The following is a 26590-nucleotide window of genomic DNA, read 5'->3' as shown; positions in this document are numbered from 1 at the left end:
TGGTATCTATTTGTGTTCAGAGAGGACTGTAGTAAATAAGGGAAAATTAGTTATCGAGTTTACCACCTTTTGAAGTGCTTCAATTTTTCCAAATACTCTTGGCATTTAACTTTCCTCTATTTCATATATATGTATATATTGAAAGCACTTGTTTGAAATATTGTGTTGCTGCAACTCCTCTTGTACCCCATCGCACAAAAATGAATACTGGTGGTTTGAATCATTTATAAGATACTGTCTTAACTAAACATGCTAATCTCCTACCAGTAGCTTAGTATTTTGGAATCACTTGGTAATGAATGAGAGCAGCAAAGATACAAGGAGTTATGCCACATTAGTCTAATAAAGGACTTTCAGCAATAATATGTGAACACTTTAGTCACATAGAACATTACAGCGCAGTACAGGCCCTTCGGCCCTCGATGTTGCGCCGACCCGTGAAACCAATCTAAAGCCCATCTAACGTACATTATTCCAATATCATATGTTTATCCAATGACCATTTAAATGCCCTTAATGTTGGCGAGTCCACTACTATTGCAGGCAGGGCATTCCACGCCCTTACTACTCTCTGAGTAAAGACACTGGATATTACTTCTAGAAAATGTAGAAAAGTAATATTGCTGTTACTGCTTAAAATGGGTTGGTACAGAGGGAGGAAGAGGCTAACAAAAAACCGTTTTCAGATATTTTGGTTGTTTGTCCAATGTTCTATAAGATGAATTTCTGACGGATACTTGAAATTGGGGAGTCGTGATCAGTGATCATACTTCTCCATCAAAACTGTAATGCCAGTTTTAGCTCTTGACCATTTTCACTTCGTCCCTGTTGATTAGACAGGGGCATGTCCTCCATTATGCTTCCTGAAGTCGATGACTACCTCTTTCATTTTGTTGACATTGAGGGAAAGATTATTGTCGTTGCACCAGTTCACCAGATTCTCTATCTCTTTCCTGTACTCCGTCTCATCATTGTTTGAGATCCAACCCACTACGATGGTGACAAACTTGAAAATGGAGTTGGAGAGGAGTTTGGCACACTCATAGGTGTATACAGAGTATAGTAAGGAACTGAGGACGCAGCCTTGTGGGGCACCGGTGTTGAAGATGATTGTGGAGGAGTCGTCGTTGCCTATCCTTACTGATTGCGGTCTATGGGTTAGGAAATCTAGGATCCAGTCACAGAGAGAGGAGCTGAGCCCCAGGCCACTGAGTTTGGAGATGAGTTTTGTAGGAATAATGGTTTGAAGACTCCGCTGTAGTCAATGAATATGAGTCTGACATGGGTTTCTTTGTTATCAAGGTGTTCCAGGGTTGAGTGTTGGGCCAGGGAGATGGTGTCTGCTGTGGACATGTTGCGGCGGTGGGCGAACTGTTGTGGATCCAGGCAATCTGGGAGGCCAGAATTGATTCGTGCCATGACTAACCTTTGTTATTGTTGCTCTCTTGCTAGCTACTTCAAAATATTCCATGGTTAACTGCAGAAACTGACTTAATCTTAGGGACATAGGCACAACATTGACAGTCTGAGGGAGTGGTTTATATGATTGCCCTCTTCCCAACTACCCCAGTGCAGGCTCCCTTCTAAGAGGTAAATTATTTTCTTAATGTTTTTTCGGTCACTGGGCAAATCCAGAAGTTTTATTTTATAAACATTAGCCCAATATATATCCACCATTCACAAGAATTAATATTTTCATGATGCTAAATTAAAGCTTTTGATGCAAACTAGTTAAGAAGTAAATAGTTTATTTATTAGTCACAAGTAGGCTTACATTAACACTGCTATAAATTCAAATTAAAGTATTTTTATCTCTTCTAATACTTTATTCCCAAACACTTAATGCATTTTATCTCTTCTAATATTTTTACTATTCATAGCTCTTTTTTGAAAGTTGCCAGATCTATTTTTTTGCAATTGCGTTTAATAGAATTAGATAAAGCAACCCATGTCTTCAACTGAGTATTGGCTGATTCATTGGAATTGTTTTTAATATAATTTTATAATGATTAACATTTTGCACAACATGGTAGTGTTGGAATTACAAATGACTATTCTTTAAATTTAAAATTTTAAAAAATATTCTTGCTTGGATGGTGAAGTAGGAGAATAATTTGACTAGAGCTTTGTTAGCCGAATCCTGAGCATATTGCTCACCTGCCAATGACTAATAAGAGGCTTGGGGTGCACAATTCTTTGTAGCAAAATACTTAGAACAGGTTGACTTTTAAAAGCAAGGAGCACTCGGTACAGACACATGCAGTCTTCAATGCAAGTTATTTAGTCTTTAAATGTTAAGCTGAGGACAATAAAGCTACTGTTTTTTTAAAGAAAAAATATGAATTATTACAAATGTTATTGTTGTTTTCCTTTTAGAGATATTTCCTAGTCGGGAGCAATCATGCAGAAACCAAATATCGTGTTCTTAAAATAGACCGTACAGAACCAAAGGACTTGATGGTTATTGATGATCGTGTAAGTGCCATTAGAAGGAATGTGAATGCTTTTGTTTTATGCAGTTTTATTGAAATGTTTGTACACTTAGTTGGGTATAACTACAGATACTTGTCTCAGACGTGCAGAGCACAAAGGAAAAGGGTCAGCACAGGCTTCTAGGGCCGAAGGGCCTGTTCCTGAGTTGTATTTTTCTTTGTTCTTTGAAAAATAATATTCAGCTTCCCATCACTGGAACATTATCTTAATTTCAGCATATTCTGCCCACCAGCACTGAGAATTTATTCATCATTTGGTCAACCCTGGACACATCACTTCTTCTATGTCTTGACACACGAGCAGAAAATGTCAAACATCCTCAACAAGTCAAAAGGCATCTATTCAGAGAATGAACTAGTTAGCATTTCAAGTGTAATGTTTTGCTTTTTGATTTAATTTACTCTTAGATGGGTGTAGATCTGAAATGTTCATTAGTGAAACTTTTGCCAACCACTGACTGTTATCATGATCTCAGAAAGCCATTTTCTTTTAAAAAGAAGTTCAAAGAATTATGCTGCCAAGTTTTACGTCCCTTTTCTCTATATCAGAGTTAAACAAAGCAAGTACTATAAACTTAACAACAGTTATTTTGCTAACACTTTGGTTTTAATCCATTAGCTGAACTGGACCTGCAGCCTCACAGTGCCAGGGACCCGGGTTCAATTCCGGCCTCGGGTCACTGTCTGTGCGGAGTCTGCACGTCCTCCCCATGTCTGCGTGGGTTTCTGAGTGCTCCAGTTTCCTCCCACAATCCAAAAGACTTGCTGCTTGGGTGTATTGGCCATGCTAAATTCTCCCTCAGTGTACCCGAACAGGCGCTGGAGTATGGCGACTAGAGGATTTTCACAGTAACTTCATTGCAGTAAGCCTACTTGTGACTAATAAATAAACTTTGACTATCCATAAAAATACTATAGCTACAAGAGCAGGTCAGTGGCTAGGAATCCTGCAGCAAGTTACTCACCTCCTTACTCCCCAAAACCTGCCCACCATTTTCAAGGCACAAGTCAGGAGCGTAATGGAATACTCTCCACTTGCCTGAAAGATTGAAACTCCAATAACATTTGAGGAGCTTGACACTACTCAGGAGAAAACAGCCTACTTGATTGGCATCTCATCCACAAACATTTACTGCCTCCACCACCAAAATGTAGCAGTAGTGTGTACTATCAACAAGATGCACTGCAGGAACTCAGCAAGCCTCCTTCGATAACACCTCATGGTAGACTTCTTCCAGCTAACCACATGAGACCCCAGGGAGAGATTACAATAGTTTATTATGATTCAAACATGGAGGGAATAACCCCAGAGAAACCTCTGGAGAAGAACCCTTCTGTGATTCAACTCTAACAGCTCCGAGTCAAAATACAGACTGCTTACACAGTTACTCAATATACAGAATATTGTTTTGAAATTCTAATCGTGCCTACATAGGTTTATAATTAAACCGTCACCCAAAAACTTGTTGTAATCCAGCTAGAAAATGGTCTGTTCTTCTAAATGGCAAACAGCCTTGCTGACAAGTTCTGCTGATGTCAGAACCTTGAGGTATAAGCATTTGACTAGCATGTGATTTTACTCTCATGCAGGGGTATTAAATTTATCCCCCCTTTTACCAAATCCATTAATTCACTCTTACACCTTCTAAACCCAAGACCACTTCCATCGAGAAGGACAAGGGCTCCAGGCAGATGGGAATAGTACCACCTGGAAGTTTCTCTAACTTGGACTTTATTGCCGTTCCCTCACTTTCACTGGGTCCAAATCCTGGAACTCCCTAAGCACTGTGGGTGTATGTACACATATACTGCAGCACTTCAAGAAGGCAGCTCACCACTTTTTCAAGGCCAACTAGGGATGGGCAATAAATGCTGGCCTAGCCAGCAATGCCCACATCCCAAGAATGAATGTTAAAATATTTGGGGGTTCCTTCACTGCAAAATCAGAAACTCCCTTGTGTTTCTGGTTTATAGCTTCTGGCAATTTCTCTTTTTCTGCTTCTGAAAGGTACTCCCCAATTCTAATGAGCTAATTCTATGTAAAAAGGCATGGAAACATCCAATACACACTGGTACCTCATCAAAATCTAACCCATTGGCATCGTGGCACACATAGCATGTCCCAGATCAAGAAAGAATTTAACTAAGTAACCTTAATTCCAAAACCTTAACTTTGATCTGAAAAACATATTTTAAGACCTACCATTGTTTACAAATTGCTTTCCAATTTTTGATTTGGAGCAACGACACAAATAATTTGTATCTTTACTGGGGACAACTACAATCTTATCAGACTTACTGCATCCATCCTGAAGCTAGTCATCTTTTATTGCCTACATTCCTCTAACTCTAATCCCTTTAAGTAAACAGGGACCATCCTTGGAATTGTAATTATCTTCAGGGTGTTTACCAGCCTCCGAGACCACCACTATCTTGCATTTAAAGCTTCAATCCTCAAACTAAACATATAGGACATTGCAAATGCTGAAAACACAAACATCATTGCAAAAATGTCTAATTTCATAATTATGCCTTAGTACTTGTCTACTTTGTCCCCATTGCTATAGACAGGGGCATGTTCTCCACTACACTTCCTGAAGTTGATGACAATCTCCTTCGTTTGTTGACTTTGAGAGATTATTGTCGTTGCACCAGTTCAACAGATTCTCCATATCTTTCCCATGCTCCGTCTCGCCATTGTTTGAGATCCGACCCACTATGGTGGTGTCATCAGCAAACTTAAGTCGAGTAGGAGGGGAATTTGGCCACACAATCTAGGTGCATAAGGAGTATAGCAGGGGGCTGAGGATACAGCCATGTCCTTCCTGCCAACTTCCCATTTCCACTTTCCATGAACACAAACATTTGGTTTAACCCTAATTTTGAAGGTCAGCTTTAAAGCCAAGCAGAGTGCCTTAATGACTATCGTCCAGTGTCTCTGACATCCATCACTATGAAGTGCTTCGAAAGTTTAGTCATGACACAAATCAATACCAGCCTCCTGAATTGCTTGGATTATCTACAGTTTGCCTACTGCCACAACACGTCCACAGCCATTTCCCTGGCCCTGCACTCAACCCTGGAACACCTAGATAACAAAGACACCGATGTCAGACTCCTATTGATTGCCTACAGCTCAGCCTTCAACAACATTAGTTCTACAAAGCTCACCTCCGAACTTCGTGGCCTGGGCCTCAGCTCCTTCCTCTGCGACTGGATCCTGAACTTCCTAACACACAGACGACAATCAGTAAGGGTAGGCAACAACACTTCCACGGTCATCCTCAACACCAGTGCCCCACAAAGCTGTGTCCTCAGCCCCCTACTATACTCCTTATGCACCTAGATTGTGTGGCCAAATTCCCCTCCTACTCGACTTTCAAGTTTGCTGATGACACCACCATAGTGGGTCGGATCTCAAACAATGGTGAGACGGAGTATGGGAAAGATATGGAGAATCTGGTGAACTGGTGCAAAGACAATAATCTCTCAATGTCAACAAACGAAGGAGATTGTCATCAACTTCAGGAAGTGTAGTGGAGAACATGCCCCTGTCTACAGCAATGGGGACAAAGTAGAAATGGTCAAGAGCTTCACGTTTTTAGATGTCCAGATCATCAACAACCTGTCCTGGCCCCCCCATGCTGACACGATAGTTAAGAGAGCCCACCAACGCCTCCATTTCCTCAGAAGACTGAGGAAATTTGGCATGTCGGCTACGACACTCTCCAACTTTCACAGATGCACCATAGAAAGCATTCTTTCTGGTTGTATCACCACTTGGTATGGCTCCTGCTCTGCCCAAGACCGCAAGGAACTACAAAAGGTCATGAATGTAGCCCAATCCATCACGCAAATCAGCCTCCCATCCATTGACTCTGTCTACACTTCCTGCTGCCTCAGCAAAGCAGCCAGCATATTTGGGGACCCAACTCACCCTGGACATACTCTCTTCCACCTTCTTCCTTCGAGAAAAAGATACAAAAGTCTGAGGTCACGTACCAACCTACTTAAGAACAGCTTCTTCCTTGCTGCCATCAGACTTTTGAACGGACCTATCTCGCATTAAGCTGATCTTTCTCTACACCCTAGCTATGACTATAACACTACATTCTGCACTCTCTCCTTTTCCTTCTCTATGAATGCTATGCTTTGTCTATATAGCACACAAGAAACAATAATTTTCACTGTATACTAATACATGTGATAACTGTTCCTTGATTTGATTTATCAGGTATAATCTGATTAAATCCGAAAATCATCAGTGCACAAAAGAAAATGAATAATATTGAGCAATAAAATTGTTAATGGTAAATGAACTTTGAAAGCTGATCCGTGTGTGGTAAGTCTAATGCTCTCATTCTATGTCAAAATCTACAGATGCTAAATTTAAGATAGCCTGTTTTCAGGTACTTTTATTTGTTCCTAGGAGATAGAATCATAGAAACACTACAGTGCAGAAAGAGGCCATTTGGCCCATCGAGTCTGCACCGACCACAATCCCACCCAGGCCCTATCCCCATATCCCTACATATTTACCCACTAATCCCTCTAACCTACGCATCTCGGGACACTAAGGGGCAATTTAACACAGCCAATCAACCTAACCTGCACATCTTTGGACTGTGGGAGGAAACCAGGGCACCCGGAGGAAACCCATGCAGACACAGGGAGAATGTGCAAACGCCACACAGACAGTGACCCAAGCTGGGAATCGAACCCAGGTCCCTGGATCTGTGAAGCTATCGTGCCGCCATTGTGCATTGTTGGCAACAATAGCATTTATTGTCCATCCCTAATTGATGTTGTAAAGGTGATAGAATCTCTAAAGTGCAGAAGGGGGCCATTTGGCCCATTGGGTCTGTACCGACTCTCCGACAGCGCATCCTACACACACCTTATCCCCATAACCCCACGCACCTTGGGACACCAAGGGGAAATTTGGCATGGCCAATGCACCTAACCTGCACATCTTTGGACTGTGGGAGGAACCTTGTGCAGACATGGGGAGAACGTACAAACTCCACACAGTTACCGAAGGCCAGAATCGAACCTGGTTTCCTGGTGCTGTGCTGCAGCAGTGCTAACCACTGTGCCACTGAGAGCTGTTTTCTTGAATGACTGTACCCATTGTAGTTACACCCACAGGCTACAAACATAACGGACTGCATGCTTCCAACACTTGTCCAAGAATAATTCTAAATTGGTCCTTAGCCCTCATTGTCAAAAGTGGGTCATGCTGGTGGTGTTGGCCACGTGTCCAAAGCACCTTGCCTAGATAGATGGTTGGAACTTGAATCCTCTGCCTCCATGGCCCTTGGGCAAGTCCTGAGATGAGGGGGAATGAGTTGAAGGTGGATTGATGGCTGCCTGCAGCAATTCTATTGAACCCAAAGGAGCACTCCTGTTCCTTCTGGCTAAGTTTGAGGAAAGAAAAACATACTTTTTTTTTATTGGTGGCTGCTTTCAGGAGTGTCTTTGAACAATATCTAGGTAGCTTACACAGTAAGAAATGCTAAGTAGGGCACATGGGTAATGACTCGTGCTGTGGGAAAAGCATGTATTTACTTTTGTATGATACCCCCTTTTAGTGAACGAGGCAGTATTCTAAAAGATGGTCAATTGGTTTCTTAATTACGACATCATTAGGTTCCAAGAAATGCCCATGTGACCAGAGATTGCCATGGGAATGAACAGCAAAGAAGCAAAGGCTAAACAGAAAGCTAAATACAGTGGAATTGGGTTTAGCTTTTTTTTGGTACAGACCCAATGGGCCAAAGCTAAAACCCAATTCCACTGTAATTAGCTTTCTATGTGTGTTATATAGTTGAAAGGGCAGGGAGCTGAAGAGCAGGAGATTATAGATTGGACAAGACCAATTGCTGCTGCTTGTGTTGCCAGAGCCCACCAGATCTCTTAAAGGGGCCAGAGGAGAGAATCTCTGGGGATTCTGCCACAAGGACTGTCATGACCCGAATGAGAGTTGTGTGCCATGTTGGTGTTCACTGTGTCCAGGGAGTTTAGTGAAAATATGGCTGCTGGTGAATGCGGTTTAAGAGCGAAAGAGATTGAGTGGGAAGTAAGATTCTACATAGCAGTGGCCAAGTTGGAAAGACTGAGATTGCATATGGTTTCACGTTGGTACATATCTTTGTATTGACTGTCTAAAGTGAAATTTACCTTTTTTATTTGAAATATCCTTTGTCTGTTAATTGTTTCGAAATATATGTTAATTTTAGTTGGTTTGTTTATTTTTAGTACAAGTAGAGTGAGTGTCTGGAAAAAGCTGCCAGAGGTGGTGGTAGTTGAGGCTGGTACAATTTTGTTTTTTAGAAAGCATTTAGACAGTTACATGGGTACAATGGGTATAGAGGGATATGGGTCAAACGCGGGCAATTGGGACTAGCTTAGGGGCTTAAACAAAAGGGCAGAATGGACAAGTTGGGCCGAAGGGCCTGCTTCCATGCTGTAAACCTCTATGACTCTCGTAGTCACCAAGCCAGGAAATAGCTTCCGCAGTGGCTAAATCGAGTGCTGAATTTTGTCAGGAGACACTCTCCAGTGAGTCATTGATTGGGATCCATTGCAACTGCAATCCCAGTTCCCTACAAGCCCCCACTTGTGCCAATTTGCTACACAAAGGGCTTGCCCAGTGTGGAAATAGTTGAGCAGTGCCCAGTGTTGAAGCCAGGTGGGTGGGCTGTAGATTCTGTGATGAAGTAGTGGGTTTTAATGGTGGCATGTTGGTTCCATTCCTACTGCCATAGGGCTTCTGCTGTTATTCTTTGGCACGGTGGTCTGAGTCATACAGGCGGGCATGATGGGAGGCAGGCAGCAGGTGGATTGGAAAGATCTTTGTGTAGTGGCAAGCTTAAATTGATGTAAACCTTCTCCAGGAGCTTTCTTGTTGCAATCTCCCTTCCTATGTGAGAGGGTGTGTTGATGCTCAGGACTGGGAGCAAGGGAGATCGAGTTGATTGGGTGGTACCCGAGATGATACATATTGTTGTGTTGAGCTGGGTATCTATAAGACTAGTGTATGATGAGTTGTACCAACTGGTGCACAGTGCTCTGCAGTCAGTTGAGTAAATGATGGCAAGAGCTGAGGTCCTTAAAGTTTGAGCATCTGCAACACATGAAGAGCCAGCAAGTTTGCTGAGGAGGTTGTTTCACATTTTGACATCCATCTGCACCCTGAACCATCTATTTTGGAATAATAGATTGATGGCTTCAGTAATCCACGGACAGAGGACTCTTGAGATTGTGACAAGCAGACCAGTGTCTGTCATATGCTGCAGTGAGATCGAGAAAGACTACTTGTTTTGAGGTTATTTTCAAAGCCATTTTCAGTGAAGGTAGTTAGGGCATACCTGGTCAGATGTGTTTTGCCCTTGCAGAAAGTCCATTTGTTCAGCTTTCAACTACCTGCTATAAGATGAGACGCACCAAGATCTTGCAGCACACAGGGATTCAGTAGCTTGAAGTAAATCTGGACCTTTGTCTGGTTTTGGGAGGCTGATGACCTTGGACATGTCAGGACTTGGGTAGTTTTCCTTTACAGATAACACTCGAGGAATTGGCATGTGGGCAAGGTATTTGAGGAACTAAGAATGTTGTTGTAGTTGGCAGCAATGCCGGGCTTGATTTCTTGTACCTTGTGCAAAAAGTCGTGAGAGTCCCCTCAGTGTTTCACTTCAGTTTGAAGCTGTGCTCTGAATATAACAGGAAAGAGCAACTATGACAAGTATTGTTAAATACAATTTTCTTGAATATTGATAATATGACAATTAGAACTGACAATATATATACCATATAAAGAATATGTAAGAATGCAAGAATAAAGAGTATGTAAAAATGAAGAAAGGTAACTTTCTATAAAGGAGAAAGCACTTGGTCTTTTCTTCAGATACCTGCAGACTGATTTCTGTTTAAACACAAACATTGGGTCTGTTCTATGACTGCTCTCCCAAATTGGTATGCACATTACTGGCCCTTTGATACACACATTACCACTATGGTCAGTTACTCCATTTTTGGCCCTTCATCTCATCTGTGATTGACTTGCGCTGCAGCCCAAGTCTCAGAAACACTGTCCCTTTAAACTGAATTTCTGGCTTCATTCCTGGTGGAAGGTAGTATAAAATTCTTAGTATGAGATCCTTCATTTTAGTTTTACTATAATAAGTAGTCTAGGTTAAGGTAATTATAAAAGTGCCTTGTATATAGTGAAAATTCACAATGTGCCTGGAACAATATATGCAAAGGTTTTATAAACAGTATAACCACAATTTAACCAAGTATTATGAAATTAACAGTATTCTTAATGTGTTTGTGAACTTTGGCCAAACAACAGTCTGTTTGCTCAGCATGATAGGAAATACAGTGGTAGACAGACCAAATTCTTTTAATACAATGGGGTATAGAAGGCAGTTTCTCCTATCTGCTTGGGAAATGCAAAGCAAGTTTAATTAGAGTTCTGGAATGTATGGGAGTGAATTTACTCCTGGGTAGCGAGGCTGGTGCAGTCACTCAAGCTGATAAGAGGCCCCGATTCGGGCAAGAAAATGACTCCTTTCGCCAATTAAAATTCATAGATGTTAGCTGTGGCCTTGGATATACTGGATATACATGGGTTAGGTTTCCTAGGTAATGGGGTAGGAACCTTGGGTGCAATAAGCTAATCTCCTAATCCTGCTGACAGGTCGAATGTTATTGGCCAAGGTAATGCTGTGTAATATTGTAATTGGACCCTCCAGTTTGGGTGACAGACTGGGCGGGATGTTGAAATGTTCAGAAAAGTACATCAATCTCTCTTTTTTTTTCCAGCGAGGATAGTCAATCCTCATTGACTGTCTCCCTCTCCTGATACGTGCATTCTTAGACTACAAAAGTCAGCATGTAGATAATGTGTTGGTTGAGTGAGATAGACTGAGTAAAAGACACGCAAGTGGGACACCTCAATAAATTCCCCTCTCAATTCCAGATTCTGGAAGCCTGCTACACAGTCTTTCCTAAACAAACCTCAGCACTTATCAGCCCTTCTCATAGGGACCGCAAGGTTAAGCAGACTTAGCAACATTCAGGTCGTTTATGTAGCTGTTGATGGTGTCTTCTCATCTGCCATCACTCGGGTGTTATGTCCATCAATTAAACTTCATTTTCTGATACTTCAGGTGACCACATCAGATAAGATTACTCAGCAACTTGGTCAGTGTCCAAGGGTTACAAAATACCATGGAACAGTGTAAAATAAAAACTTAGCCTAAACCACAGTTGTACGGGCCAGTACAAAGAGAAAACAAGATCTAAAAAGACAGGTCACTGATTATCATTGACAAATCAAAGCACAATCATAGCTGGGTTAAGACCAGTGTCTATCAAGTGAGAACATACAAAATGACTTTAAATATTAAAAATCTGAGCAGAAATAAAAAAAATTAGTGGCTGCAGGCCTACACATTGTCCATCTCCACTGCAGTGAAGAGTTCAGGACATGATCTGAAATTGTAATGCCTTTGAAAGGCACTCCACTTGGTCTTTATTTGTTTCTTCTCTTCTTTCTCCAGGGGTGTCTTTTTCACATTGAGGGTTGTAGGCATTTACAGATGGTCGACTTGGTATTAGTTATTGCTGTGCTGCTTCAAGGTGGCATAGTTACAGTAGAAGAGTGAAATCTTGTCCATTGTTTTTTTTAATTGTTCTGGATATCTACATAAATCAAGTGCGAGCCTGCTAAAATTGTCATTGTTGGTCCTAGTTTGCACCATTGGAAGGGGACACTATTGTGAATTTCTACCCTGATCATTCTAAAATCATTTTTGTTTTTTGATTTAGCATGTATACAATCAACAGGAAGTTCATGAACTTTTGAGTCGTCTTGATATGGGCAATCGAACTAAAATGGGGCAGAAGGGATTATCTGGGCTTTCACGAGCTGTATCTGCTTTTGGCATTGTTGGTAAGAATTTGCAAAAAAAAAACATTTCTAGAGTGATATTCCATTTTTCAAGAGTAGTAATGGCAGTAGACAATGCCTCAGACTGATGCTTGTGCTAAATGCCCTATAGGCATTATTATGCAAAGTTTCATGATGAGAGTTTTTGCATCTTTTACCAGCCACTCGTCTGTGGCTTCTGATATTGCACTTGATATTCAAACTGTTACATTAGAACCAGATTGCCATAGATTTCAAAGCCTTAAAACAGCCCCAAATTTTTGTTGTTGGGAATAAACCAGGGATCAACAGTCAAGCATGAGCTAGTTTTACGAATTGCATTATTCAGAGCCTACTAATCATAATTGGTCATGCAGATATTAGTGGCAAGAAACAGAGGAAGAATAAAATCCATAAGGAAATTACAAAACGGATATTTACAGTTCCTGTTTAATGAGCTTGAATTGTCTCCTAACAAAGTAATTTTAAAAATTGTAACTTGTTCTGAGAAATGTGAAGTTTGGAGAGATGCGATTCCACATAACTACCCCATCAAACTAAATAAAGGCTCAACAAGGTAGCAAATTGTATCTCCAGAATACAGCAGTACAGCAATTGTGAGCTACAACTCTCAGAATGCAGCTTAAATTAGCCTTTTCAGAGTCAAATCAATACTACTGTACTTTGGAACTAATTGAACAGACAGTTTAGCACACCAGCATTTTATAGTTGCACTGACATTTACAACACGTCATAGGCTATGATTGTACTGCAAAATCAAACTCTGATTTTTGTTGAAGTGTTTGGCCACAGGCAATAAGTTGTAGTACTGTTCTTGGTATCTCAAAATCTCAATTCTGAGTTTGGTTAGCCATGGCAGGCACCACAGGTGTACTGTTTGTCTTTTCCTTACTTGATGCCTACTTACAACATCCTGAATGGTAGTGAACAGGCATGACATCACCTATGATTGGGAGTAAGTTATTCTACCCTTGAAAATGTTCCCCTCCCCCAACCATTCAGGTCAGAATTGATCTCACCTTTGTTAAAATTCCATTCATGCTTATGATCTCTTGACTCCCTTGCCTAACAATTTATCAATCTTGGATTTAAATATTTCAATTGACCCAGCATTCCAGTCTTTTGAGTTATGACGGAGGCTGATGTAGGGGCAGTGTGGTGGCAGTGGGTGGTGAGGGAAGAAACCAGACTTTCACTACCTGTGTATAAATGTGTCTCCTAGTGTCACTTCATTTTGAGATTGTGCCCTCTTATTCTGGATTCTTCAACCCAGTCAAATCATTTTATCATTTTAAACATTTGATTTATTATCTATTAGTTCACTCCCCAACTTTCTAAACTTGGGGTGGAGAGAGAAAGCCAAGTTTGTGCAATCGGTCTTCATAATTTAACTGTTCAAGCCCTGGTTTAATTCTGGTCCATCTGTACCGCATTTACTCATGAGGTCAGTAACTCCTTTCTGAGGTGTGGCGTCCAAAACTCCAGAATCTGTATAACTGAAGCAGAACATCCTCCCCTTTTATACTTCATTTCCTTTTAAATAAATGCCAATATCCTATTGACAGTTTTGTACCTATCCACTAGTTTTTAGTGATATGTGCACATGGACACTTGGATCTCTTTTGGTCATCTGCAGTTTCTTACCATTAAATAACTATTCTGATTTGCCTTTCTTGGATCCAGGCATCACACTTTTCCACATTGAACTCTATTGCTATTGTTTTGACCCATTTGTTTTAATTTGCATGTCCCTTTATAACTTCCTGCATCTGCATAATTTGCTGTATTCCCTAACTTCAACTGCAAACTTGGATATACAACCCTTTATCCAAGACATTGATCTAAGTGGTGAAAAATTTAGGTCCCAGTGCACATCCTTGAGGAATTTGACTTGTCACATCCCACCTTATCCCTACTCTCTGCCTCCTATTGCCCAACTAATTGCTAACCTATGTCGTAAGTTTACTTTCCGTTTTGTGTGTTCTGTTAGCTTTCTTTTTTTATCCCCATTCACTCCCTCCCCACCCTTCATTCTGAATCCCAGGGATTATAGGGGTTAATTATTGCATTTGCAACAATGTCCTGGCTGAAATTTGGTACCTTGGTATGGATGACAGTGAATGTGTAAGCTTTCTCCTTTGTATGGCTCAATACATTCGACTTAGCTATAAATTTAGGATGCAGTGAGAAGGTAAAATCCAATACCAGTGTCTTGTGCTTAAAGGAGACTATAGAGGGATGAGGGAGGAGTTGGCTAAGGTAGACTGGGAGCAAAAACTTTATGGTGGGACAATTGAGGAAGAGTGGAGGACTTTCAAAGCGATCTTTCACCGTGCTCAGCAACAGTATATACCAGTGATAAGGAAGGACTGTAGAAAAAGAGATAATCAGCCAGGGATATCTAAGAAAATAAAGGAGGGTATCAAATTGAAAGAAAATGCATACAAAGTGGCAAAGATTATGGGAACCTAGAGGATTGGGAAATCTTTAAAGGTCAGCAGAAAGCCACAAAAAAAGCTATAAAGAAAGGTAAGATGGATTATGAGAGTAAACTAGCTCAGAATATAAAAACAGATAGCAAAATATATACAAATATATAAAATGAAAGAGTGGCGAAAGTAAACATTGGTCCTTTTAGAGGACGAGAAGGGGGATGTAATAACTGGAAATGAGAAAATGGCTGAGGCATTGAACAGGTATTTTGTTTCGGTCTTCACAGTGGAAGACACAAATAACATGCCAAAAATTGATGACAGGAGGGCTATGGCAAGTGAGAACCTAGAAACTATCATTATCACGAAAGAGGTAGTGTTGGGCAAGTTAATGGGGCTACAGATAGACAAGCCTCCTGGTCCTGATGGAATGCATCCCAGGGTACTAAAAGAGATGGCAGGAGAAATAGCAAATGCAGTAGTAGTAATTTACCAAAATTCGCTCTTGGGTGGTTCCCGCAAATTGGAAAACAGCAAATGTGACGCCACTGTTTAAAAAAGGAGGTAGACAAAAGGCAGGTAACTATAGGCCGGTTAGCTTAACTTCTGTAGTAGGGAAAATGCTTGAATCTATCATCAAGAAAGAAATAGCGAGACATCTGGATATAAATTGTCCCATTGGTAAGACGCAGCATGGGTTCATGAAGGGCAGGTCATGTTTGACTAATTTGGTGGAATTCTTTGAGAACATTACATGTGCAGTGGACAATGGGGAATCTGTGGATGTGGTGTATCTGGATTTCCAGAAGGACTTTGACAAGGTGCTGCACCAAACACTGCTACATAAGATAAAGGTGCACAGTGTCACGGGTAATGTATTAGCATGGATAGAGGATTGGTTAACTAACAGAAAGCAAAGAGTGAGGGTAAATGGGTGGTTTTCTGGTTGACGATCTGACTAGTGGTGTGCCTCAGGGATCAGTGTTGGGATCGCAATTGTTTACGATTTACATAGATGATTTGGAGTTGGGGACCAAGTGTAGTGTGTCAAAATTTGCAGATGACACTAAGATGTGTGGAAGAGCAAAGTGTGCAGAGGACGCTGAAAGTCTGCAAAGGGATATAGATAGTCTAAGTGAGTAGGCGGGGGTCTAGCAGATGGAGTACAATGTTGGTAAATGAGGTCATCCATTTTGGTAGGAATAACAGCAAAATGGACTATTATTTAAATGGTAAAATATTGCAGCATGCTGCTGTGCAGAGGGATCTGGGTGTCCATGTGCAGGAATCTCAAGGAGTTAGTTTGCAGGTGCAGCAGGTGATTAAGAAGGCAAATGGAATTTTGTCCTTCATTGCTAGAGGGATGGAGTTTAAAAACAGCAAGGTTATGTTGCAGCTGTATAAGGTGCTGGTGAGGCCACACAAGAAGTACTGTGTATAGTTTTGGTCTCCTTGAGAAAGGATATACTGGCACTGGAAGAGGTGCAGAAGAGATTCACTAGGTTGATTCTGGAGTTGAGAGGGTTGGCTTATGAGGAGAGACTGAGTAGACTGGGGCTATACTCATTGGAATTCAGAAGAATGAGGGGAGATCTTATAGAAACATATAAGATTATGAATGGAATAGATAAGATAGAAGCAGGGCAGTTGTTTTCACTGGTGGGTGAAACTAGAACTAGGGGGCATAGCCTCAAAATAAGGGGAAGCAGATTTAGGACTGAGTTGAGGAGGAACTTCTTCACCCAAAGGGTTGTGAATCTGTGGAATTCCCTGCCCAGTGAAGCAGTTGAGGCTACCTCATTGAATGTTTTTAAGACAAGGATAGATACATTTTTGAACAGTAAAGAAATTAAGGGTTATGGTGAGCGGGCGGGTAAGTGGAGCTGAGTCCACAAAAAGATCAGCCATGATCTTGTTGAATGGTGGAGCGGGCTCGAGGGGCCAGATGGCCTACTCCTGCTCCTAGTTCTTATGTTCTAATATGTCTATTGCATTCTTTGATTTTTGTCAATACAAAGCTCGATGCTGAAGACTAAACAATTCCTGTTTTTCCCACAGGGTTTGTCAGATTTTTAGAAGGATACTATATTGTATTGATAACTAAAAGAAGAAAAGTTGCAGATATTGGTGGCCATTCAATTTATAAAATAGAGGACACCAACATTGTTTACATTCCAAATGACTCCGTTAGAATTGCTCATCCAGATGAAGCCAAGTAAGTGAATGCAAAAACAGTTTAAACAGATCGGGGCAAACCTACAATTAACCTCGTTAAAGACAAAGTCACCAATGTAGCAGTCCTTTCGAGGGCAAACATACCAAGCGTACTTATTCACTTACTTGCACTAACTTAAAGCCCGATATCTTACCATCACTAAAGAGCCTTTAAGTGATGGTTAATTGGCACCTTTCCATTTGCAAGAGTTGATGGGAATGCAAACTCAGAACTTCTGGTGAGGTTAGATAAGATCACCTGATGCAGTTCTTTGGATGGCTGAACAATCCACTTCTGGAAAGATAGTTTGTGACATATGAGGTTGTCCCTTGCTGGTGGTGTGGGTTGATGTCTGTTGGCAACTGTTTTGCACGGTTCTGGAGCTACTAAAGCTACATATGGTTGTGGCGAATTCTTGCACTCAGCTGGTGCTGCCATTTGCCACGATCATCAGCTGGAGTTTCCTACTTGTCATGAGTGATGTTGAGGACTTTCGTGTCTCTTTTGACAGGATCCTTAAATCGAAGCTTTGGAAGCCTTGCTGGTCTCTTGGCATGGATACCTCCCCCATTGAGTATCTTTGGAGTTGCAGCTATCTTCCATGCTGTGCATGTGCCCAAGTCATCTTTGCTTGATTAGCATTAGTACGCTTGGCTTGTTTGCCCTAGAAAGGACTGCTACATTGGTGACTTTGTTTTTCCATGTGATGCCAAGGATGTGTCGTAGACATCAGACATGGAAGTTTATTGAGCCATTTTTCTTGTTAGATACACGCTGTCGCATTTGGGCAATTTGCATGTGGGCAATTTCACATTTGCCCACATTCTACTCCATTGCCATATCATTGCCTCCTCATACAACCTATCTATTGTCCTCTTGTAGCCTTAACTTCTCTTCGCAACTTACTTTCCTACCTACCTTTGTATCAACAGCAAATTTGGCAACCTTCCCATCCAACCCTTCATCTAAATCATTTATATAAATTGTAAAAGGTTAAGGCACCAGCACTGATGCCTGTGGCACACCATTCGATACATCATGCCAACCAGAAAATGGCCCATTAATACCCACTATTTCCTATTAGCACGACAGTCTTGTATCCGTGCCAATATGTCACCCCCATGCCATGAGCTTTTATTTTCTGCAAAAACCTTTGTGGTACCTTACCAAATGCCTTCTGGAAATCTAAGTACAGTACATTCACTGGTTTCCCTTTATCCACAGCACATGACTCTTTCAAAGAACTCCAGTAAATTGGTTAAACATGATTTCCCCTTTCTCAACCATGTTGACTCTGCCTGATTACCTTGAATTTTTTCAAGTGCCCTGCTATAACATCTTTAATAATAGCTTCCAACATTTTCTATATGACAGGTGCTAAACTAACTGGCCTGTATTTTCCTGCTCTCCGAATCCCTTTTTGAAGAAAGTTATATTTGCTATTTTCCAATGTAATAGAATCTTTCCCGAATGTAAGGAATTTTAGAAAATTAAAGACTCTTAAAACGCTAGGATGAAGTCCACCCAGGGAATTGTCAGCCTGCAACTCCAACAACTTGCCCAGCACCACTTCCTGGTGGTCGTAATTTTCCTGAGTTCCTCCCTCCCTACCATTTCTTGGGTCTCACGGAGTTGTGGGTAGGGTGTTAGCGTGGATTGGGGATTGGCTATCCAGCAGGAAGCAGAGAGTCGGAATAAATGGGTGCTTTTCTGGTTGGCAGATGGTAACTAGTGGCGTGCCGCAGGGATCGGTACTGGGGCCTCAACTATTCACCATTTATATAGACGATCTAGAGGAGGGGACTGAGTGTAGGGTAACAAAGTTTGCAGACGACACAAAGATAAGTGGAAAAGTGAATCGTGTGGAGGGCGTAGAAGGTCTGCAGAGAGATTTGGACAGGCTGAGTGAGTGGGTGAGGATCTGGCAGATGGAGTATAATGTTGACAAATGCGAGGTTATTCACTTTGGAGGAAATAATAGTAAATTGGATTATTATCTAAATGGACAAAAATTACATCATGGTACTGTGCAAAGGGACCTGGAGGTCCTTGTGCATGAGACGCAAAAACCCAGTCTGCAGGTGCAACAGGTGATCAAGAAGGCAAATAGGATGTTGGCCTATATTGCAAGGGGGATGGAATATAAAAGCAGAGATGTCTTGCTGCATCTGTACAGGGCATTGGTGAGGCCGCAGCTGGAATACTGTGTGCAGTATTGGTCCCCTTATTTGCGGAAGGATATATTGGCCTTGGAGGGAGTGCAGAGAAGGTTCACCAGGTTGATACCAGAGATGAGGGGTGTTGATTATGAGGAGAGACTGAGCAGATTGGGTTTGTACTCATTGGAATTTAGAAGGCTGAGGGGGGATCTTATAGAGACCTATAAGATAATGAAGGGGCTGGATAGGGTAGAGGTGGAGAGATTCTTTCCACTTAGAAAGGAAGCTAGAACTAGAGGGCACAGCCTCAAAATAAAGGGGGGTCAGTTTAGGACAGAGTTGAGGAGGAACTTCTTCTCTCAGAGGGTGGTGAATCTCTGGAATTCTCTGCCCACTGAAGTGGTGGAGGCTACCTCGTTGAATATGTTTAAATCACGGATAGATGGATTCCTGATCGGTAAGGGAATTAGGGTTTATAGGGATCAGGCAGGTAAGTGGAACTGATCCACTTCAAATCAGCCATGATCTTATTGAATGGCGGGGCAGGCTCGAGGGGCTAGATGGCCTACTCCTGCTCCTATTTCTTGATTTGCAGCTATTTCTGGGATGTTGCTTGTATCCTCTATAGTGAAGATTGATGCAAAATATCTGTTCAGTTCATCTATCATTTCCTTATTTTCCATTTATTAATTCCCCAGGCTCACTTTCTATAGGACCAACACACACTTTAACAATTTTTAAAATTTAATTATCTGTAAAAACTCTTGCTAACTATTTTTATATTTGTATCTTTCTCTCATACTCTAATTTTTCCCTTAATTCTTTTTGTCATTCTTCACTGTTCTGTATATTCTAAGCAATTTTCTGCCACTGGCTTTTGAGCAATTATATGCTTTGTATTTAAGTTTTATATTGTCTTAAACTTGTTTTAGTTAACATGGATGATGAGTCTTCTACTTGGAATTTTTCTTTCTCATTGAAATGTATATATTTTGTGTAGTCTGAAATATCCCTTTAATGCCTGCCACTGCATCCCTATTGACCAATCTGTTAACCTCATTTGCCAGCTCACTCTAGCTAGCTCCACTTTCACGCTGTCATAATTGCCCTTTGTTTAAGTTTAAAATACTAGTCTTGGACCCACTACTCGCTCTGTCAAACTGAATGTAAAAAGCAATCATATTATGATCGCTTCTACCTAAGAGTGCCTTCACTGAGGTTATTAATTAATCCTATCTTGTTGCACAATATCAGGTCTAGTATAGCCTGTACTCTGGTTTCAAAATGTGTTGCTCCAAGAAACTATCCCAAAGCACAGTGAACTCCCCATCTATGCTATGTTTGACCATCTGATCTTTTTTTTTTCAGCCTATATGTAGTTTAAAATTTCCCATGATGATCGCTATACCTTTCTGACAAGCTCTCATTATCTTTCCTTTATAATCTTTCCTACCATGTAGTTATAATTAAGGGGCCTTTGCACCACTCCCACAAGTGACATCTTGCACTTACCCTTGCTTTTTGTTAACTGCCTCTTTTTAGATATCTGTAGAAAACTCTTCTTAAATGTTTTTATATTTATAGTTAGCTTTCCCTCTTACTCTAATTTTTCCCACTTGACTAATCTTTTTGTCATTCTTTGCTGTTCTTTATACTTATCCAGTCTTCTGACCTGCCACACATCTTTGTGCAATTACGTTTTTTCTTAAATTTGACAATATTTTAACTGTTTTTGTTGACCATTGATAGTGAGTCTTCTCCTTGGATTCTTTCTTTCTCGTTGGAATGTATCTATTCTGTGTATTCTGAAATATCACCTTAGAGGTCTACCTCTATTGACCTATCCCTTAACCTAATTTGTCAGTTTACTTTGGCTAGCTCTACCTTCATGTCCTTGTAATTGCCCTTATTTAAGTTTTGAAATTCTAGTCTTCGATCCACTGTTCTTTCCCTCAAACTAAATGTAAAACTCAAATCATATTATGATTGCTGCTACGTAGGGGTGCCTTCGCTATGAAGTCATTAAGTAATCCTATCTTGTTGCACAGTACCAGATCTAGTATAGCTTGCTCTCTGGTTGTCAAGAAACTATCCTGAAAACATCTTTGCCTATCTGATTTTTCCAGTCTACATGTAGATTAAAATCCTCCATGATTATCACTGTACCTTTCTGACAAGCTCCCATTGTTTCTTCCTTTATGTCCCGGCTTACCGTGTAGTTACTGTCAGGAGGCCTGAACACCACCCCACAAGTGACTTCTTGCCTTTATAATTTCTCACCTCTATTGTTAACAAAACAAACTACTATGTTGACCACTGCATGGAAATTCATGCATCTCACTTTTACTCCTTCAGACTTAGTTCCTCAAGCATGCTCCTTATTGGCTGTTTTTGCTTTCCATACATTATTTCCACTGTTCACATTCCATTCCATGCTAAGTCAGGCTCTACTTTGATTTTTGCCCTTGCCAACCTCCATTTGACTCTTGGCATTCCCTATGGATTGAATTTAAAACCCTCATCCTTTTTAGCAAATCTCTTAATTATCTTTTTCTCCCAAACTCTTTGTAGTCTTCTTCAGCCCCCGCTAGAGAGTATATGTCCATTATTTTTCTGATTCTGTAGTATCCACTGTAATATTTTATTACTGAGGCTGTCTAAAGTAAGCATCTCAAAGATCGTGTTTAGTCAGACAGGAGATGCCCCCTTCTGAAATGCTATTTGTTGTCACTTACCAAGTATTTAAAAGTGCAAAAGTTTCATTGATTTGTTCCCTACGGGTTTGTTATACTCCGGAAAGCCAGATGGTGTGGATAGAACTGGAGCTAATATTTATACACTTTAAAATCATTTATTTAGAGAGATTATGAACCTACACCTCCTAACCCATCAGCCACAATTTCAGTCTGTTCCTGTTTATGTTCTTTTGAGCAAAACAGTTAACCAATTAAACTAAATTAACCAAAGTGAGGGAAAAGAAATCTACTGTGTCTGGTATTCCCAGGCAGTCTCCCGTCCAAGTACTAACTAGGTCTGAGTCTGAGATCAGACAAGATTGGGCATTTTCAGACTATTATGACTAGGTCTCTTCCTATTTATAGGAACACAAATTCCCAGTTAATGCCGACCATCAGCATACAATTAACTCCAATGAATATAAAAGAAACATTTTGCAACTTTGGAGGCTATTTAACTCATTCTGGCTGGTCAGCACTGTATTCGGTAATAGAAAGCAAATCCACTCTGTTCATGCCATAAATCTTGTATTCTCCCTTGTTCCAAATGCTACTCCAAATGATCCATTACATTGTCACTAATGATTGTGAGACTGAAATTACTTTGTTTGTTCTGTTGTCTGTCTTGGAAGTAAGCAACATTCCCAATTATTCCCAATGGAACACATAACTGGACATTTATCGGTGCTGAATCTTTTAAGTGATTGAATACATTAATGTACTTTAAATATCCTGTCTTTTTTCATTACTCTGAATGTTCAAATATGTACCAGTAAAATGAGATATTAAATAATTATTTTTCTAGGTATGTGAAAATTTTCCAGAGTGTGGACCTTTCCAGCAATTTTTATTTTAGGTAAGTTATTGCTTTTATTTTTGATTTACATGTCTACAGTTATAAGATAAAGTTATTGATGAAGGAAAATGATTCTTTTCTAATTTATTGATCCTCTCTTACTATCTGTGCCTTTCCTGGGCCAGTACACAATTGGTTTCTTGCTGGCTCTTCTTTTCCTCCTGCCATTGCTAGTGACTTTTAAAATATTTTGCCTTGTAAACGCTACTGTTTTTCGTGTGAGAAACTAAATAATTTGTTTGTTGTATTCTAATATTACATTTCCAGTGCTGCACCAGATAGGTTGTCAGTGTATTTTGATCAGTGAGTTTGGTGAATGCATGAAATGGATGTGTGCTGGTTATGCCTTAACGTTCCAGCTTCTAATGGCTGGAATTGACTCCAGTGACTGGAGAAGATGTGGAATGATTGAACATTGCTGCCAGATTTAGATGCATTTGACATTAGTCTAGTTCTACAATAGTGAATAACTGGTATCTGAAAGATTCGAATCCCTAGAAACCGATCTCTCATAAGGTTAATCATCCTGGTACTAGACAAATGTGTAGAGCCTCCTCGTGCAATGCAGGATCAGCTTCTATGCTGGCTTACCCTGGATGGTTACTTATTACGCATCATTTTATGCACCCTCTTTATCATCACTTCTACATGGTTATGATGTCTACGAGCCCAATTCATTCCAGATATTCTTTGTCAAGTAATTGGATTAAGCTAGTGTTGGTGCTAAAACTTTGCCTTTTTAGGCTTATTTAGGTCCTAACATTGAGTAAGCGATAAACTTTAACCTATTTTCATTGTTTTTCTTTTTTCCTTCATTTAATGAGGCCAGATTTTAGAGAGAGCAGTACCTCCTATACATTGGAAATTAATTAGATCCTAGAAGCATTGAATAATGTAGTGCTATCTGCTGCTCATGAAATTGACCTCCTATTGTAATGGCTGAAGGCACTGGATAGTGTTAAGGCCATGGACCCTGACAATATTCTGGCAATAGTACTGAAGACTTGTGCTCCAGAATTTGCCATGCCCCTAGTCAAGCTGGTCTGTGCACGTTCTCTGTGTCTGCGTGGGTTTCCTCACACAGCCCAAAAGACGTACTGGTTAGGTGCATTGGCCATGGTACATTTTCCCTCAGTGTACCCGAACAGGCATTGGATAGCAGATGTGGCGAATAGGGGATTTTCACAGTAACTTCATTGCAGCGTCAATGTAAGCCTACTTGTGACACTAATATGTAAACTTAAAACATAAGCAAGCTGTTCCAGTACAGCGACAACATTGGCATCTACCTGGAAATGTGGAAAGTTTGCCAGGTGTGTCATGTACACAAGAAACGGCACAAATCCAATTTGGCCAATTACCACCCCATCAGTCTACTCTCAATCACCAATAAAGTGATGGAATGGGTTATAAACAGTGCCATCAAGCAGCACTTGCTCAGCAATAACCTGAACACTGATGCTCAATTTGGGTCACTCAGCTCCTGACCTCATTACAGTGTTGGTTGAAACATGGACAAAAGAGTTGGACTCCAGAGGTGAGGTGAGAGTGACTGCCCTTTACATTAAAGCAGCATTTGACCGAATATGGTATCGAGGAGCCAATGGGAATCAGGATGAAAGCTCTTCACTGGTTGAAGTCGTACCTGGCACAAAGGAAAATGAATTTGGTGGTTGGAGATCAATCATCTCAGCTCTAGGACATCACTCAAGGGGTACTTCAGGGTAGTGTCTCGAGCCCAACCATTTTCCGCTTCATCAATGATCATCTCCATCATAAGGTCAGAAGTGGGTGCTCGTTGATAACTGCACAATGATCAGCACCATCCACGACTCCTCGAATACTGAGGCAGCCCATGTCCAAATGCAGCAAGACCTGGACAATATTCATGCTTAGGCTGACAAGTGGCAAATAACATATGTGCCACACAAGTGCCAGGCAATGATCATCTCCATCCAAAAGAAAGGATCTAACCATTGCTGCTGAACATTCAAAAAGTAAAGTTTATTCATTAGTCACAAGTACGCTTACATTAACACTGCAATGGAGTTACTATGAAAATCCCCTAGTCGCCACACTCCAGCGCTTGTTCAGGTATACTGAGGGAGAATTTAGCATGGCCAATGCACCTAACCAGCGTGTCTTTCGGACTGTGGGAGGAAACCAGAGCACCCGAAGGAAACCCATGCAGACACGGAGAACGTGCAGACTCCACACAGTGACCCAAGCCAGGAATTGAACTCGGGTCCCTGGAGTTGTGAGGTAGCAGTGCTCACCACTGTGCAACTGTGCCGCCATTACCATTGCTGAATTCCCCACTATAAAGTGATGGAATGGGTTACAAACCGTGCGATCAAGCAGCACTTGCTCAGCAATGACCTGAACACTGATGCTCAATTTGGGTCACTCAGCTCCTGACCTAATTATAGTGTTGGTTGAAATATGGACAAAAGAGTTGGACTCCAGAGGTGAGGTGAGTGTGACTGCCCTTTACGTTAAGGCAGCATTTGACTGAATGTGGTATCAAGGAGCCCTAGAAAAACTGGAGTCAATGGGAATCAGGATGAAAGCTATCAACATCCTGGGATCAACATCCAGAAACTGAACTGGATTAGCCACATAAATACTGTGATACAAGAGCAAGTCCAAGGCTAGAAATCCCGTGACGACTAACTCCTCTGACTCCCCAAAGCCTGTCCACTACTTGCAAGGGATATGATGGAATGCTCTTCACTTGCCTGGATGGGTGCAGCTCCAGCAACAGTGAAGAAGCTCAGCACAATCCAGGACAAAGCAGCTTGCTTGATTGCTATTCCTTCCACAAACATTCAGTCCCTCCACCACCGACAAACAAAAGACGAGGACAACAAATACCTGGGAGCAGGTTCCCCTCCAAGTCACTCACCATCCTGACTTGAACACTTATTGCCGTTCTTTCCCTGTTGCTGGGTCAAAATTCTGGAATTTCCTCCCTCACAGCACGATAAGTGCACCTATACCTTGGGGACTGCAGCAGTTCATGAAGGCAGCTCATCATCACCTTCTCAAGGGCAACTAGAGATATGCAATAAATGCTGGTCCAGTAGCACCCACAGCCCATAAATGAGTTTTTTAAAAACGCTATTGGGCCAGGGTTCTTCAGCATACATGGCAAAGAAGAAAAAAGTTTTAGCTACCTCTTAGTAAAACTGGCTTGATTTCATTGCTTGATTGCAAATATTGATCCTATCCTTGCGAGACAATATTAAACTGGATATGTTTACAAAAATAAATTGCCTAACCTGGTTAGGAACACTTTTTATGCTGAATAAGGATGGAGGCACATGGCCACTGTTCCATTGTTTAAAAACTGTCTGTATTCTCTCCATAGGCCATACGGAGTTATTTCTTTTGGGGGGATGGAAACATTGTGATAATGTCACTGGACAAGTAAACCAGAAGCCCGAGCTAATGTTCTGGGAACATTAGTGCAAATCTCAACATGGCAATGGGTGGAATTTAAATTGAATTAATAAAAAGGAATATAAAGCTGGTCACAGTAATGGGTAACCGTGACGACTTACATCATTATTCATCTGGTTACTAATGTTCTTTGAGAAGAAAGTCTTCCTGATCTGGCCTTCATGTGACTCCAGACCCAGAGCAATGTAAATGACTCTTAATTATCCTCTGAAATGGCCGAACAAGCCACTCATTTCTAGGACAATTAGGGATCGACAGTAAATACTGACCTTGTCAGCCATGCC

General features: G+C 41.0%; 1 protein-coding gene across 1 annotated transcript in view; it reads left to right on the top strand.

Moving 5' to 3' along the window:
• fig4a (FIG4 phosphoinositide 5-phosphatase a) overlaps window positions 1-26590 on the top strand; it is a 128636-nt gene that overhangs the window by 11337 nt on the left and 90709 nt on the right. The window contains exons 3-6 of the mRNA XM_078213533.1: window positions 2377-2475; window positions 12327-12450; window positions 16938-17094; window positions 22794-22844. Of these exons, the coding sequence (XP_078069659.1) occupies window positions 2377-2475; window positions 12327-12450; window positions 16938-17094; window positions 22794-22844 (431 nt within the window). The remainder of the gene's footprint in view (window positions 1-2376; window positions 2476-12326; window positions 12451-16937; window positions 17095-22793; window positions 22845-26590) is intronic.

The sequence above is a fragment of the Mustelus asterias genome, chromosome 5 (assembly GCF_964213995.1).
Source record: "Mustelus asterias chromosome 5, sMusAst1.hap1.1, whole genome shotgun sequence".
In the NCBI taxonomy this organism is placed as follows: Eukaryota; Metazoa; Chordata; class Chondrichthyes; order Carcharhiniformes; family Triakidae; genus Mustelus; species Mustelus asterias.
The sequence above is the reverse complement of the archived record's forward strand: the minus strand, read 5'-3'. Positions and strand labels throughout refer to the sequence as shown.